The sequence below is a fragment of the Acomys minous genome (assembly GCF_964271855.1).
Source record: "Acomys minous genome assembly, chromosome: 10".
Taxonomy (NCBI): Eukaryota; Metazoa; Chordata; class Mammalia; order Rodentia; family Muridae; genus Acomys; species Acomys minous.
In genome coordinates this window covers 72836348-72853783 of record NC_140491.1, presented here as the reverse complement: position 1 = coordinate 72853783, position 17436 = coordinate 72836348, and the positions used below count along the sequence as shown (strand labels likewise).

The following is a 17436-nucleotide window of genomic DNA, read 5'->3' as shown; positions in this document are numbered from 1 at the left end:
CGTGCTGCCCACTGCTGTGTGTGCATCACTGTGCCCAGGCCAGAAGCAATGAGGACACATGACCATGGGCTGCTATCCCAGAAACTATGAGTAAAATAATTCTTTTCTCCCTTAAACTATTTCAGGCATTTGTCACAGGGAGGAACACTAACTATGACAGGTGTGCTCAACCACACCAGAGCATCAGGGCACATGGCCTAAGCAGAGAGCCACAGCCATTGAGAGTCCTGCTTTCTAGCTCTGGGCCTTTCTTCACAGATGAGACTCCCATGTTTGACCCTTATTTTGTATTAATTAAAGCAGGTGTCCTGGTGCAAACTCCTACACAGCACCTTCTGCCTGTGTTCCTGGCCTTAAAATGCTGTTTCCATTCTGATTTCAGTCGTCGTGTGTGGCAATCCCCTTTCCCGTCGTTAATAATTAATGCGACCTAGTTGACCCGAAAATTTCCCGTACACTTCACTTGAAGGTAACTTCAATCAGGTGATATATGTGGTTTTGATACCATCTCAAGCCATGGGCTTTTGGGGAATGTTTTTGGTTTTGGTCTTCCTGGAGAAAAGTTGGGGACAGGACCAAATGTAAGTGAGCAAAGCATCGTTGTTTTATAGTGTGTGTGAGCTGTGATGGCTGTAGTGTGTGTGAGCTGTGATGACTGTAGTGTGTGTGAGCTGTGATGACTGTAGTGTGTGTGAGCTGTGATGACTGTAGTGTGTGTGAGCTGTGATGACTGTAGTGTGTGTGAGCTGTGATGACTGTAGTGTGTGTGAGCTGTGATGACTGTAGTGTGTGTGAGCTGTGATGACTGTAGTGTGTGTGAGCTGTGATGACTGTAGTGTGTGTGAGCTGTGATGACTGTAGTGTGTGTGAGCTGTGATGACTGTAGTGTGTGTGAGCTGTGATGACTGTAGTGTGTGTGAGCTGTGATGACTGTAGTGTGTGTGAGCTGTGATGACTGTAGTGTGTGTGAGCTGTGATGACTGTAGTGTGTGTGAGCTGTGATGGCTGTAGTGTGTGTGAGCTGTGATGGCTGTAGTGTGTGTGAGCTGTGATGACTGTAGTGTGTGTGAGCTGTGATGGCTGTAGTGTGTGTGAGCTGTGATGGCTGTAGTGTGTGTGAGCTGTGATGGCTGTAGTGTGTGTGAGCTGTGATGGCTGTAGTGTGTGTGAGCTGTGCTGACTGTAGTGTGTGTGTGCTGTGATGACTGTAGTGTGTGTGTGCTGTGATGGCTGTAGTGTGTGTGAGCTGTGATTACTTCTGAGTGGATTCGTCAGACTGTGAATCTCGCAAGACCTTCTCTTCTGAGACACCGGGTGTGTGAGTTTGTATAGATATAGTATTCTTGCTGTTTTTATAAGATTCTACTTATTAATATAATGAAGAAATCCATACAATTTTAAAATGTGTATTTCAAAACTAGGCAAGGCTGGGCGTTTTGAGCACACTGTTTATCCTTGCATTTAGGAGGAGGAGACAGGAGGATCTCTGAGTTTGAGACTTGCCTGGTCTACTAGGCAGACAAACCTTCTCTCTAAAAATGTCAACAAAAATGTGTTTCAAAGCTTGCCTTCAATTCCAAGCCAAACAAAACTGAAGAGTCTACAGTTGTAGACTTGCAACCTTGACCCCATTCATAAACAGAGAGACTGGAGCATCCTGGGTAAAGTCCTGCCTGGTTCACTTTATAAAGCACATGGCCTTGATCACATTCCTTTTGCTTGAATGTAGCATAGGGATAATAGTTTTACCGGGGACATCCCTGACTTTCTGTAAGGAGTGAGAGAGTCCTGTGAATTCCTGCCGAGCCTGGGACGGGGAACGACTTGGTTCCGTGTTGCCAGTTGCCAGCTAAGGACTCCCTTGGCTCAGGGACTCCCTTCCTCCTTTAGTTTACAGAGCCTCCTGTGGTTGATTTACCTCTACCCACGACGGTGACACATTTCTAAGGTCTAGTTCTTTCAACTACTGTCGTGAGTGTCATTATTTCTTGAGCACTACATGCTAATGTTTTTATAGTTGTGTTTTTATTAAGCTCACCACAAAAAGGTAACAGGAAAGACTAAGGTCTTACCTTCATGAAGACAGCAGCAGACAGAGCTGGCATTCAGTGACTAACATCTATTTGATATCTTTATTCATTGGAGAAAAACGACGCCACTTACATGTTCTAGTCACCCTTGGATTTTGTATGTGTTTTTATTTTTACACCGGCATTTAACTGTTAATGTATTATGGCCTTATTTGGTCCTTTGCAGGTTACATAGGCCAGATACCTTAGTATTATTTTTTTTTTTTAAACTATATAGCAAATTCCCTGCTCTGTTGTTAAGGCTTCATTTCAAGTTATTTCTCCTCAGAAACTAGGCTGAATTCGTCATAGCTTATAACATCAGTACAGTTTCTAGTCATGGCTCTTAGAAAACACAGAAGCCAAGACATGAGCATGAACCAGAGTGAGGAATGTGTCCCCCATCTGCTCAGCTTTTTCCTGTTTCCACAGATACGTCAGTCCAGCACCAACAGTCTTCCGAGTCGGAGTGCCAGAGAACATTTCAGTTGAAGCCCATGGCTACACTGATGCGCTTGAGGCAACAATCTCTGTGAAAAGTTATCCTAATGAAGACATTAGTTACTCTTCGGGCTCTGTTAATTTATCGCCAGAAAACAATTTCCAAAACTATACAATCTTAACAGTATGTATTTGTCTTTCTTTTTAGAATATGTATAGAAATATTTTGGTAAAATATGTACATTTGCAATATTGATAGCACAGATCTGATGATTTCTATCAATTTTCCATTGTGTAATTATTAGAGGAAAACCATTAAGTGACAACAATCTGAGCTGAACAGAATAATATATATATTCAATGATTTATTTATTTGCATTTTATGTGCATTGGTGTTTTGTCTGCATGTGTGTCTGATTAGAGTGTCAGGTCCCCTGAAACTGGAGTTACAGACAGTTGTGAGCTGTGTGCTAGGGACTGAACCCTGGTCTTCCAGAAGAGTAGCCAGTGCTCTTGACCACATAGCCATTTCTCCAGTGCTCCCCATTCTCTCGCTAAAAGATTTATTTATTTTTATTTATGTGGCTGTGCCTATATGAGTTTACATGTACCATGTGTGTTCAGGTGCCCAAGAAGGCCAGAAGATATCAGATCCTCTGGGACAGGAGATTGGGAGTTGTCAGATGAGGGTGCTGGGAACAGAACCTGGGGTGCTCTTGACCACTCAGTCACACCCTGAGCTTAGCAATAGTCTAAACAGAGAATTGTGTTTACTTGTTGAGTAACGCATGTAAATGTTAGCAACTTTTTATTGGAAAATGAAATCGTATCAGTGTGGAAACATTTGGAGATGAATTAAAAAGCATTTTGTCTATGAAATGATCACTAAACCAGAGAACCATCACAATGCATTTGGCATTGTCCAAGCTCCAGTAGTCTACGGTTAGGTGCATAGTGTCCTCAGCTGATAAAAACATTGCTCTCTTTTACTTTCTTCCAATGACTTCCTCCCGACTTCCAGTGATCATGGTGCACTGGGGGGATGGAGCCTGGGCCTCAGGTTAGCCAGAACTCCAACATGGAGGCACAGCTCCAGGTCCCAGAGAAATGGTAGCTTCCTGCAGGGAGCAGCTCTCACTGAGAACCAGCAACAGGAAGAGCAAGCTTCAGCAAATGGCTTTTTCTTCGGTTACAAACATTTCCAGGCACGGGAAACATTCAGTGGTAGAAGGTGGTGTATGCAGGGCCCTAGGTTCAAACCCCAGTGTCATGTAGAGTCATTTTGATACAGGTTGTTTGGAAAAGTCCTTGCAATCCATCTTATTAAAAATTCTGCTACTAGAAACCTATGCAATTGAGAGAGTGTAAGCTTCAGCAGGGGCTCTGTGGCTGCATAGAAACTGAGGCTTCTCTACAGTGAGAAATTCATAAGGAAAGAAAAACAACAACAACAACAACAAGGAAACATAGAAGGCCTAAGGTTAACATTAGATAAGTTTTTAAATTCTTTTTCTTTTTTTCAGGCCTGAGGACAAAACTCAGGGACTTGCATTTGCTAGGCAAGCACTCTACCATTGAGCCAAATCCCCAACACCACGAAATCCACAACTTCAATATTTTTAAGTTTTTATGGCTATTTGTATATTTATTTATTTTTGGTTTTTCGAGTCAGGGTTTCTCTGTGTAGCCCTGGCTGTCCTAGACTCGCTTTTTAGACCAGGCTGGCCTCGAACTCAGAGATCTGCCTGCCTCTACCTCCTATTTTGATTTTTAAAATCTCCAGCCCAGTGTACCTACTTAAAAATGATGCAATATACAAGCTCAATTTTGGTCTCGGTGAGATTAGAGTGCTTTTGTTTATTTGCATGTGTGTGTATGTTTGTTTGTTTAAGAAGGTCAGCATGTGTCTCAACTTACAGTCGCTCTTTCCCATCTGTGGTTTTTACTCTTGTTTACAGATTCAGGCCGAACAGTTGTCTGAAGGACAAAACTCATATTCCTATGTGTATTTGGAAGTCATGTCAAAGGATTTCTCAAAATCAGAAAAAGTGCCGATCACCTATGGCAACGGCTCTCTCCTCATTCATGTTGACTGGCCTGTGTACACTCCGAGGGAGCCTGGTAGAGTATATGCTGCCTCTCCCACGGGCGAGGTTTTTGTTTTTGTTTTTAAAGAATTACTTATAATGTGTACAGTGTTTTCTACCTGCAGGCCAGAAAAAGGCACCAGATCTCATTATAGATGGTTGTGAGCCACCATCTGGGTACTGGGAATTGAACCCAGGACCTTTGGGAGAGCAGCCAGTGCTCTTAACCTCTGAGCCATCTTTCCAGCCCAATCTGTGGACCTTTTGACATCTGAAACTGAGTGAAGACAGTTTCTACCTCACTTAAAAGAAACTCAAACCCTAATGACATTTGTACTCTTGAACAGCATTTTCATTTTTAATTTATAGAGAAACTGCTAAATACATCAAATGATTGGTGATTTTTATTTTACCTGCCCCATTAGAGAATTTATTCACAAGAAATTCAGAAGACATCATTGCAAATATATATTTGGAAACGATTTATCGTAAAATCTTGTTTGTAAAACATTCTTAGTTTCAGGAACTAGTCACGTTGGAAAAAGAACTCCTAAGGGATTCATGCAAGATGCCTGTGTGAAGAGGCTGGGCTGTCTCATTGATGGTTCTTTCGGGGAAGGACCGGGAAGGGCAGCCAGGAGCTCCATGTTTGTTTTGTTTTGATTTGTTTTTGAACCTTGTGCACAGTAAATACCTTCTTGTTTCCTTAGACACTGATGCTGTGAGGTAGAACAGGGCTATATGATAATCATCATATCGTTTACCAAGTGCACCTGCTGCATCAGCTTGGAAAGAAAAGGTCTAGAGCCAGGAGTGGTGGCTCATGCCTTTAATCTTTAATCCCAGCTCAGCCGGAGGCAGAGGCAGGCACATCACTGTGAGTTCGAGGCCAGCCTGGTTTACAGTATGAGTCTGACAGCCTGGGCTACACAGGGAAACTGTCTCAAGAAAAACATAAACAGAGAGAGAAAAAGATCTACCCACTGGAGATATCGCTCCTTTGATATTATGAAGTTCCCAGTAAATGGTCGACTAATTACAGATATAAGTAACTTTTGCTTTGTTTTGTTGGTGGGTTTTTGGTTTTTTGAGACAGGCTTTCTCTGTGTAGCCTTGACTGTCCTGGACTCAATTTGTAATCAAGGCTGGCCTTGTACTCACAGTGATCTGCCACCCTCTGCCTCCTAAGTGCTGGAATTAAAGGCATCTGCCACCTCACCTGGCTGGATATAACTAATTTTTTACTATACACATGTTCTCCAAAACTTTTACATAAGTATTTTCATAAAGTCATCCATCTAATCGACTAGAAGAAACTCAAGGGGATTGGTTTAAAATGGGCTCATCTTTAGTAATGTGTATGTTTACCAAGAGTTTTCTTTTAAACATGTATTTTTATCTGTAGATCATATAAAGCTTTTAATGAGATTTTATCTCATTAAAGATGTTTTCAACTATAATATTTTATTAATCTTTGAGAATGCCATTCAATGTATTTTAAATCATTTTCACCCTGGAGTTGTTGTTTCTACAATCATAATAGTCATGGTTTAGCAAGGTTTTTGACGATATCACTTATTCCCCGCAGTAAAGGTCGCTGTCTATTCGCTGGAAGATGCCTTAGCGCCAGTCACTAGGGAAACGGTCTTAACTTTCATAGTAAGTATGTCCTTGGTCCCATGAGACTTTCCTCACAGATTTGCTGAGTGAGTAGGGCTGTGTTCTTAGGAGGGAGCTTTCTCTCGGAGTGGCCCGTCATAAGAACAAAGTCTGCATTCGTGGGTGCTTGTGGGTTTGTTTGTTTGTTTTCCACGCAGAGTTGAAGCAGGGCAGCTCCCATGCCCAGTGTCATCTTCTCTCAACCCTAGCAACCAGGACTGGGGGCCAAACTAAATCTCTATTCTTTAAACCTTACCTGGTACCAGACATTCTTCAACAACAACAACAACAACAACAACAACAACAACAACAACAATGACCTAAAACAGGTTGGTCTTTCTTCCTGTCTTTCTTCTGTTTCCCCAAAGGACCCTGAAGGATCAGAAGTTGGCATAGTAGAAGGAAACAATCAAACTGGAGTCGCCTCTTTTCCCGACTTCAACATTCCTTCGAATCCCATGTAAGTAAAACGTCAGCCAATGAGCTCTCTTCTGAAGAACACACCTGGAGCTTCTGTGACAAGGCAGAAGTAGGTCAGTGGAGCCACCTGCTGCTGACAAGGGACAGCACAGGTGTGGACCTGTGAAACCTTCCAAAGGATTGGAGAAGGCAGGCCCAATTCCTGGCAAAACAAAAGGGAATCCCAGATATCTGAGCAGAGCCCCAACTTACCAGAAATCTCAAGACCCAGTATACTGAAGAACACCACACACACACACACACACACACACACACACACACACACACACACACCACACACACTCAGTCCGCCAAATTTCCCATTTATTCTTTTGATAATGAGAGTAATACAAAATCCTTTTTTTGTTTGTTTGTTTGTTTGTTTTTTGAGACAAGGTTTCTCTGTGTAGCCTTGACTGTCCTGGACCCACTTTGTAGACCAGGCTGGCCTGAAACTCACAGCGATCCACCTGCCTCTGCCTCCCGAGTGCTGGAACTAAAGGCATGCACCACCAGAAACAAATCTTTAAGTAGCCCTCCCCCCTTTTTTAAATGAAGCCATCAAGAGCCATCTCTCTAAAGGAGCCTAACAGTGTCTGTCTGTAGGAGAGTGGGGATTTGTTATAGCCCCATTGACAAGCCCTTATGCCTGGGCAGGACAGAGGTTTGGGTGTGGTTGAAGTTGTGTGTGTGTGTGTGTGTGTGTGTGTGTGTGTGTGTGTGTAGGAAGTTTTGTTCTATTTGGCCTTACATGTAAGGATTTAAAACCATGTTTATAGAGGATCTGATGAAATGAGCACCCCTGGTGTGTGTAAATCACAGTAAGAGAGGAAGGTGCAAATAGAAATCGAGCATGGGCAACCCCTGCTCTCAAGGAACAGAGAGCAGGAAGCCAAAGACAAGGGCAGCTATAACGCTACCACGGAACTTACAGGAGAACACTGAATAGCCATGCCTCTGTCCTCTCTCAGGGGCTTTGTATTGACTTCATCTTAAAAACATTTCTTCTAAGACCATGGACTGAAGTTGAGAGGTTAAATAATCTGGGTGATTTAAAATTGTGTAAGTTCTTCAAGTGCTGTAGAATAGAGTTTGTTGTTACTGCTCTTATGTCCCAGATTTCGCCTGATGCCAGTTGTCCCATGGCAGATTATTGGCACCCACCGTGATGACACATGCCTTAGCAGCCTGGCATCTGTTGTCCACTGCACAAAATGCGTGCCTGCCCTTGACACTCTGCTTTACAGACCTCTTCTTTAGGACATGGGGAGACAATACTTTGCACAAACACTATCCCTGGATGTGACGTAATATCCTTTTTACTCTCTACCTCCATATTTTCTCATGCATTTCCCTTTTATCTCCATGTCTTATTCATTATTCAGTTATTTTTGCCCCCGCCCCATGCACTAGACTATAAACTTCTTAAAGATAAGGCCCTGAGTCATCATAATAACCATGACATTCGCCTCCATTGATGACACCATCTATCTGCTTAGTGCATAACATTTCCCAAATGAGAGGCAGTGACTTGTCTGCTAGGAAAAATGTAGAAAATATGAGTTGGTGTGGACTATCCACCACACATGCGTCATTGGTTTCTTATCTCAGCATAGTGCTCACTAAATATTTTGGAGTGAAGGTTCCTAATGGGTTACTTGACTCTTTAAAGAAGCCATACTTTGTTTGCAAATAGACTTTGCTTTATATGCGATGTGAATTTCATCACTGGCACAGCATCTTTCCAGGAGTATTATTATCATTTTTTTAACCGTATTGTGAATTTAACTGGTAAATTCTTGGTTGAAGTAAATTCTGAAATTGTCGTCAGTTCTCCAAACCAAATTGATGTATTTAGATAAAATGTGTAGGAAAAGATGCAATTATGAAAAACTAATTGTTAAGCAATTCTTGTTATCTTTGGATTGCACAGGTACATCTATTTACTGTTTATAAATCTTTCCTTCAAACTTTTACTTAGGGTGTGTGTGCGTGCACACCTATCTGTGTCTGCCACCGTGTGCATATATGCTCAGTTCCTCAAAACAGGAATTACTAGATTGACTCTTGGTGACTAAAACTACTCACTTCCCTCTCTGACTTCAAACATTTGCTCTCACAGACAGGGTAGATGGACAGTGAAGGCTAAGTATAAAGACGATGCATCAACAACCGGAACCACACACTTTGAAGTTGAAGAACATGGTAATCTTTGGCGTTTTAAAACTTAGTGATAAAAAGTTAGGCTTTCCCAGTCATTCGTTTCAATAAGGAAGCTGATACCAACCACACCCAGGAGGAGATGAGGCTCCATGCCAGAGGCAGGGAAGTGCTGCGTGGGTTAGGGCCGGGGAGTTCACAGTTGTTACAGACTGTTGGAGGGTCACAGCTATGTAGCACTGAATACTGTCATGGGATTTTTAAAAGAAAGATTTAATGTCTTCCTCACTTTCCTCTCCCACCCACGCTCCCCCCGCCCCTCTCTCTCTCACAGATAAAGCTTACAAAATAACTCTCACGCCAGCAAGCGCCCAGGCACACAGAGTGGAAGAGCAAGGTACTCTAATGCTAGGAGGTTGTCCTGGAGTCTGGAGTCAGCTTGCCAAGTAGCCTCGAGGAAGCCCGCTAGCCTTTGTAGACTCGTGTTCTTCATGATAGATGTGGTATGCTCCTCTGCGGAGCCTGGCTTACTGAAGACCTTCCTAGGCTTATGGTTTTGGGTGTGGGGGAGAACCATTAGAGATGAGTTCAGTAGCTACGTAAACAAACGAGGAACTCCAAGTTGATGAGAGCACGAGGGCTGGTCCTGCAGGGACTAGATCTAGTTTTCAGCAACGTAACAACAGTAAGAGCCTGAAGATTCGTCCACCATTCATTCTCTCCCTCACAGATGAAGCCCACGATGTGAGTCTCCAGCCAGCGAGTTCCCTGGAACAGGAAATAGAAGAAAAAGGTACAGTACAAACTCAACGCAGCGGTAAACCACTGCGGGGAGAGCATTCCAAGGACCAAGGAAAATAAGACATGAGGTTCCCCACCTAAAATGCAGGGGGTGGGGAAAGAAAAGGTGGATGTGGAGGTTTAGCGCACCCCTCAAAAACACTCACGCAAGCAAATTCATGATTTGATTGGCCATAACCTTAACTTGAGGAAAACAGTTCTTTAATATTTTCATGCCTAAAACGATCTAAAAAAAATTTTTTTTTCCACAAACACATCTGATGAGGGAGTCCTTTAATGGCAGAGAAAATAGCCCTGAGATTCTTAAGCCTGAGGCGTAATGGCTGTTGGTGTTTAGGACACGTGTGTTGCCACCATTTTCAGCTTCTAAGTACAAGCATCCAATACTGAAGAAATGCTGTTACGATGGAGCCATATACAGCCACCACGAGACCTGTGAGGAGCGAGCTGCCCGTGTGAAAATAGGCCCCAGATGTGTCAAAGCCTTCACCGAGTGCTGCGGTCTGAATACCTTGAAGCATTTCCATCTGTCGAGGCACCACCACCAACGTTAAGTATGACATTTTCTATCAGAACCTTGCCAAATCTGGGTAATATTGTGTGAACTAAATCCTCTAAGAAAAGCACTTTTCATGTCCTAGTTACAACTAAAAGTTGAAAGGCTTTGTCATGCCCAGAAAAAGAGTCTGTTGTTTTTCTTGGGAACCGGAAGCACTGTAGAGCATAGACCGGAGCGGAAGGCAGCTCACCGCGCAGACTCAGAAGAGTATTCATCCCGAGTCTCAGACAGCAATCTGAGATGAGATGTCTCCAGTTGGCCCCCAGATAACAAAATACAATGAGTCTGTCACATTACAGTCACTAAAAGTTGAAATCTTCTTTCAGTCTTACTAGATGTTTCAGAGTCAAAGGGCTTTCTTAATGTTTTCAAACCTTTAAAGGTTCTCATTTATGTATTGTCTTTAAGAAAACAGACAAATGGGGCTAGAGAGATGGCTCAGAGGTTAAGAGCACTGGCTTCTCTTCCAAAGGTCCTGAGCTCGATTCCCAGCAATCACATGGTGGCTCATAACCATCCCTAATGAGATCTGGTGCCCTCTTATGGCATACAGATGTACCTGCAGGCAAAACACTGTATATATAATAAATAAATATTTAAAAAGAATAGAAAACAGACAAGTGGAGTGACTCCTTCTGACTTTATTCTTGATTAGCTCTCTTTTTCAATTATTTCTTTTATTCGGAGGATGATTATGCGACCACATCATTTCCCCCTTTCCCTCGCTCCCTCCAAAACTGCCCCTCTTTGCTCTCTTTCAAATTCGTGCCCTAGTTGTTCATTAATAGTTACTACGTTCATATGTGTATATGCATACATATTCCTAAATATAACCTGCTTAGTCTGTATATACTTGCATGTTTGATTTCACACATATATTTTGGCATTTGAGCATTCGGCCTTGGGTAGCCAATTGGTGTGCTCTTCCTTGGGGAAGACTGTTGCTCTGGCTACCAGCGTTCCTTGGGTACCAGGAGCTCTTTGTGTAGAATGGAGGCCTGTGGGTCCTTAGCCCTCCACTCCGTCACGTCTACTGTTGTTGCCCATGTTCAGACTCTGTGATGTAACTTGTGACATGATTAGGAGACAGGGTCTCATAGCAAACACCTTGCTCCTCTGGTTCCCAGCCGCCTATGATTCCAAAAGATCAAACCCTCTTCAGGCTACCAAGAACACCTACTCACGTGCACATACCCACACAGAGACACAGAAACATACACGTGATTAAAATAAAATAAACCAGGCTGGAGAGATGGCTCAGAGGTTAGGAGCACCAGCTGCTCTTCCAAAGGTCCTGAGTTCAAGTCTCGGCAACCGCATGTGGCTCACAACCATCTATAATGAGGTCTGGTGCCCTCTTCTGGCCTGCAAGCCAGGCCAGAACACTAGATGCAATAAATAGATAGATCTTAAAATGAAACAAATCTTTAAAGCAAGAAGAAAAGCATGAATTTGGAGTTAGGGACTACTAAATATTTTCCATACAGTACTTCATTTGTGGCTTTTCAAACAACCTGTCATGTACAGTTTGACCAGTTACACAGGCGAGGAGACTGAGGTTGGAAATTGATGAAGCACATGATTTATGTAACCTACACTGCTGGGGACCTACTGTGTGCTCATTATATGGATTGAGCATAGCAAAATGACTTGTTATTTAAAAAAAGGTTTTGGTAAATTTTCAGGTAATTGAATTGTAATTGATTCCTATAAGACTTAGGCTATGTAGATATACACCTTTAAAGTATGATTCTTAGGTTGTTTAAGAGGAGTTTTGAAAGGCTGAAAAACAACACCCCAAATGGCTAGAACAAATGAGCCTTTTCTCTCAGGTGACTGGCCATAGCCCTTAATAGTACCCATGTCTATATAAGCAAACCACGTGAAACTATCATATACAACTGGAAATAATAAATATTTAGTGGATTATATACCTGTTTACTCAGCTGACATTGAATACCACCTAAGGATCAATAATTTTTAGGTAATATTTGGAACAAACTTTAGAGTCAGGATAACCACTTCTTATCAAGAGCTTCAAGGTCATTCTGGGAAACAAGGCATCGTGTTTCAGATGCTCTTAAATTAAAAGCCATGAGCATTAAATAACAACTATTATCATTATTACTATCAATAATATTGGCTTGTGCAGGTGGGGCTTAAAATGTCTAGATTCCACGTGTTTATTTGATGTTTCAAATTTCTAATGCATGTTGACATTTTTAAATTTTTTATTAGAGCCCCATAATAGCCCTGCAAAGAACTTGTTGTCTCGAATTACTCTGTGTGTGTGTTTGTATGTGTAGTGTGCATGTATACATGTGTATGTGTTCACGTAAGTGTGTGACATATGTATGGATGTGCATCCGCATATGTGGAGGCAAGAAGTGGATGTTGGGTGTCTTCCCCACTTTATTTTTTGGAGACAGGGCCTCTCACTGACCTGGAGCTCCCTGATTTGGCCAGGCCACCTGGACAGTGGCCTGCAGGGATCCTAATGTCCCTGCCTCTCCAGCGCTGGGAATACTGGGAATACTGTGATGTGCACTGCTGTGCCCTGCTTTGCACAGGTGTCAGGAATCCACACTCAGGTCCAAAGGCTGGTACAGCAAACACTTCACTGACTGAGCATCTCTACGCTTCTATTTTCTCTCACTTAAAGAGAGAAATATTAGGGATTATTTAGAGTCATAAAGGCAAGTTTAGGCCATAGACGTCTATTCTATGACCAATGTTCCTTAAAGTATAGCATAATTTTTTTCAACTTTAGTACAAATCCCACGAATGTTTTACTTAGTTAACAAACATTGAATATCTAACTGTGAACAAACCAGAAGGAAATAATAAATTACACTGCAGAGAAAAACATACTGTTGTGTAATTGTCAATATAATAAGAAAGTTGCTCTGCTGTGAAATCCTTCTCGTCAACCTCCTCTCACACCTGACACCATAATCAAAGTAAGTTCAAGAGTAACTTAACTGTGAGGAAGCCTTCTCAGGAAAGAGGACCCCCTTCTGGTCACGCAGTGGTCTGGATTCTGATACAAGCTGTCCTTCGACAAGGGACCTAAAGATGCACAGTGGGACTAAGAGTGTTGCAGTCAATGCAGTGTCATACAGCAATGCATCCTTGTACCCTCACCCTAACAAGGTTGTCTGGAGCCTTGGATAAAATGGTGATTGAGAAAGTACTAAACACTCAGCTCTCTGTCACAGGTCCTGGGCTCTGAGGCTCCAGCTGTCATAGCAAAGTGGCAATGAGTCCTTTACCCAGACCGCCGTGAAGATGACAAGTGAAAGCTAGACAGGCAGGCAGTGCTCCATTCACCATCCACACGCCGCCTCCTTGTCACGTGCTCAATAAAGATACCCTCCCACATAAATAAACAGGGCAGACAGGTTTCAGCTACTATGGAACCTGTGTAAGATGAACGCTGCCTGTATTAATTATGGCCAAGATTTCTGGTTTACATATGAAACTGCTGATTTGACAGTGAACTACGGACTTTCACAAAACAAACCTCACTGTTGGCTGTGTACACATGCCTTTAATCCCAGCACTTGGGAGGCAGAGGGAGGCGGATCTCTAGAGCTTGAGGCCATCCTGGTCTACACAGTCCATTCCAGGCTGCCTAGAGCTGTATAGTAAAACTCAGTCTCAAAAAATAAAGCAAATATCCCATTTAAAACATAACTTAACCAGGCAGTCAGTGGTGGTGCACACCTTTAATCTCAGCACTTGGGAAGCAGAGGCAGGGGGAATCTCTGAGTTCAACAGCAGCCTGGTCTACAGCGTAAGTTACAGGACAGCAAAGACTACACAAAGAAACCCTGTCTTGAAAAAACAAAACAAAAATCCAATTTTTCAAGAAATTGAAATATCCTTCGGTTTTATGAATGACTTACTAAACTCTATCTTGTTCCTTTCCCCAGATATTTTAATTTAATCCATCGCTATACTGGAATATTCTTAATATTAATTCCTGCAAGATAGAGTATTTGAAGATTACAAGTATTTTCTGTGCCTTCACTTTTGTTGGAAAGTAATGGGCAAAATCACACGTACTTCATACAACAGTGGGATTTCTTCCATTAACACTGCAGTAAATAGCCTTGGCTGCAGAGAGGTCATTTTCAGAGATATAATTTATCAACTGGTCTCACAAGTGAGAACAAGTTGGTAAAAACAATTTACCAGAACAGCTTAATTGCCATGCCTTGTGACCCTGCCCATCTTCCTGTCAGATATCTAGGTGCCCATCACAGAAGAGGGTGCCACAAAGACCGCTGACATCCAGCCCAGGGGGAGCTGTGGACTCAACAGCACACGTCATGGTGTGCCGCCGTGCTGCCCAGATGTCCCTAACTCTACAATAAACCACCAGGAATGATCAATTGTGCCAGGAGAGTATGGGAGCCGCTAAAATGACACTATGCTTATAAATATGCATCATAATCTGAATATTTCAATAAATGAAATATCATAACCAATACTGAAAATGTTTCATTGATGAAATATTTCCCACATTGTTTGCATCTCAGTTATCAATTTACATCCCTTAGCCAATTTTCTATTCTAGGCCATTTATTTCTATTCTCCCCCAGTTTCATCTTCATTTTCTCTGTAATTATTTATATCTGGATCAATTCCTTTCACGTAACCTTTACTATAAGTCAGGTTCATTTGTTACCCTTTTTTCATACCCATTTTGTCTTTTGAGGACTCCAACTCTTAGTTGTTTTAATTTTTTGGCCATAATAATTTAGTAAATGTAGCCTGGGAATAAGCAGGTAGCTACTAGGATTTTCAAGATTTGTTGCGATGGAACACCTGTCAGTGCTAAGAGTGAGTGTTTAGCCTACAAAGCCCCCAGCTTAAGCCTTGGCACTAATAAATAAATTCAAGATTTAATTCTTATGCTATTTTGACTATAACATGTTTTCTCCATATTTGTTATCCATTGCCTGTTTTGCTGTGTTTATTTCTCACAGAATGTTCGTTATGAATTAGAACCAACATTGGAAACATGTTTCTTGTAACAATGAGCAAAGAACATCAAAATAAATGCAGTCAATTGAGTTAAATTTCTTTCTTTTTCTTTTCTTTTTTGTTTGTTTGTTTGTCTTTTCCTTTTTTGTTTTTCTAAGACAGGGTTTCTCTGTGTAGGCTTGGCTGTCCTGAAACTCACTTTGTAGAGCAGGCTAGCCTTGAACTCACTAAAATCCACCTGCCTCTGCCTCCCAAGTGCTGGGATCACAGGTATGTGCCACCACCACCTGGCTGAGTTGGATTTCTTCAGTATTAAAATTCTTTGTGGAATAAAGCAATGCACTGTAGACAACATCCTGGAAGGTTCTTGCTAAAATATTATTGAGACACAACTTGATGCTCTAAAATGTTTTTTTTTTTTTTTGCTTCCCAGTAATGGTAGGTATTATTCCACAGAAATAACCCCAAACCATCAGGGCAGCTGCCATATGTAAAATTCTAGCCATCAGTGCATATGCATCAAAGTAGCCACCGGATGAAGGGATTCTTTCAGTAAGATGGGTAGCATTAGTTGCCTGTCTAACAAGACCCTGCTAAAATATCAAAGCTGTTACCTTATTTTGTTGCATATTAAGCTGAACTAATTTAGTTACTCCACTCTCAATCTTCCTTTTGGGCTATCACATAAATAAAACACCACAATTTTAATACATTCCCCCTCAAATTCTCTTATGTACTACTTGGAAACAAGTGAGTAAATAGTTTACATTACACATTCCACGGCATAAAGCACAACACACAAATATGTGCACCAAGGGCTGTTCTGAGCCATCAGAAAACAGCAGGACCTTACTTTGTCCGGCACAGCCCCTGGTGGACTTTACTGGACCACCATAAGTCTCTAGCATCACACCACCTAAGTGTTGCACATCTGTAATCCTAGCACTTGGGAGGCAGAAGCAGGTGGATCTCTGTGAGGTTGAGTCCAGCCTGGTCTAAAGAGTGAGTACCAGGACAGCCAAGACTACACAAAGAAATTCTGTCTCAAAAAAACAAGCAAACAAACAAAACCAGAGAGAGAGAGAGGCAGTTTTCTCCTTTAAAAGATAAAATATTCTATTTTATCTTACCCTCCTTGCCATGTCTAAGGCACTCAGTCTCCCCCTCTTTCCTCAATCTTTGCCTCAGAGTTAAAGGCAGTCACTTTATGTGACATATGCATTACGCATTTACTGCATCCAAAGTGTGGCAGGAAGCAATGGGGCTCTAGGAGTGAAGTAGACAAGTTTACCCCATTGCAGAGAGCTTGTATTTATTTTTGCATAGTTCCTAATGCTTTATTTTCAATTGTGCTACCGAACCACAGCAGCACAAATAGCACCATATTGGCACAAAACCAGACATATAGGTCAGTGGAGGAGAGGACACAGAAATAAACACCTGAAGCTACAGCGAGAAGTTCCCATACATGTGGGAGAAGTCGGCCTCTTTAACAAATGGGATGGTAACAGCAATATGCCACGTGGAAGAATTGAACTAGATCCCTATCTCTCACCACGTACAGAATTCAATTGAGATTTGAACACTTCAAACTCTGCCAAGACAGGGTAAGCAAGTCCTCAATAGTTCCTGCCTCACAGGGATGTCTGTCAGATACACTGGGCCAGAAGGCTGAAGAAGATGCCCCAACGTTATAGAGAGTTTTGGGTGACTATTCAGTTAGCAAATGGTCTCTGCCATCTCCTCATTTGGAAAGCTACTAACCTGCACTCCCGGCATGCTCAGATACTCAAGTTTACTCCTTCTCAGGTCTCTGAGGGAGTTGAAGACCAGGTAGCTTAGTTTTACAATGAAGCTTAATTGTTTAGGGGTTAGGATGTTTTAGGGTCTAGATAGATGTTTTAAGTTGATAATGACACTATGTGATGAAGACTGATTTACCAGAAATTTAGATGCACCAAGATAGGAAAGATGTCTTCTTCAAGGCTGACAAATACAAACAGCCAAAACACTAAGAATGTGACATTTATATCATTCCTGATTGTGTCACAGTTCTTCTTGCCATAGGTAATCTATTGTATATATGTGTAATAGTATACATGTATATGTACAAAAATAAAATAATTAATAAAAAAAGATTTGAACACTTGAAACAACAGTCAAAAATATAGGGCGAATACTTTAAGATCTAGATATGGGCAAGGTCTTT

General features: G+C 41.9%; 1 protein-coding gene across 2 annotated transcripts; it reads left to right on the top strand.

Annotated features, from left to right (window-relative positions):
- The first annotated feature begins 474 nt into the window (after positions 1-474).
- Positions 475-15139, top strand: LOC311607750 (complement C5-like). Of its 2 annotated transcripts, XM_084799779.1 has the most exons (10): positions 475-581; positions 2502-2694; positions 4469-4631; positions 6186-6256; positions 6625-6716; positions 8838-8920; positions 9210-9272; positions 9606-9668; positions 10040-10230; positions 14483-15139. In XM_084799779.1, exons 1-9 carry the CDS (start codon positions 517-519, stop codon positions 10228-10230), a joined length of 984 nt encoding a protein of 327 aa, XP_084655905.1. In that variant the 5' UTR covers positions 475-516; the 3' UTR covers positions 14483-15139. The 2 variants fall into 2 exon arrangements, with proteins under 2 accessions (XP_084655905.1, XP_084655906.1); XM_084799780.1 differs by lacking the exon at positions 9210-9272.
- The last annotated feature ends 2297 nt before the right edge of the window (positions 15140-17436 follow it).

What these genes read in the sequence shown, in the direction of transcription:
- LOC311607750 (XM_084799779.1), top strand. Translation starts at nt 517, where the DNA reads ATGGGCTTTTGGGGAATGTTTTTGGTTTTGGTCTTCCTGGAGAAAAGT. An exon ending in GTACACTCCGAGGGAGCCTG is followed by an intron (nt 4,632 to 6,185) that starts GTAGAGTATATG and finishes TATTCCCCGCAG; the next exon opens with TAAAGGTCGCTGTCTATTCG. An exon ending in AACATTCCTTCGAATCCCAT is followed by an intron (nt 6,717 to 8,837) that starts GTAAGTAAAACG and finishes TTGCTCTCACAG; the next exon opens with ACAGGGTAGATGGACAGTGA.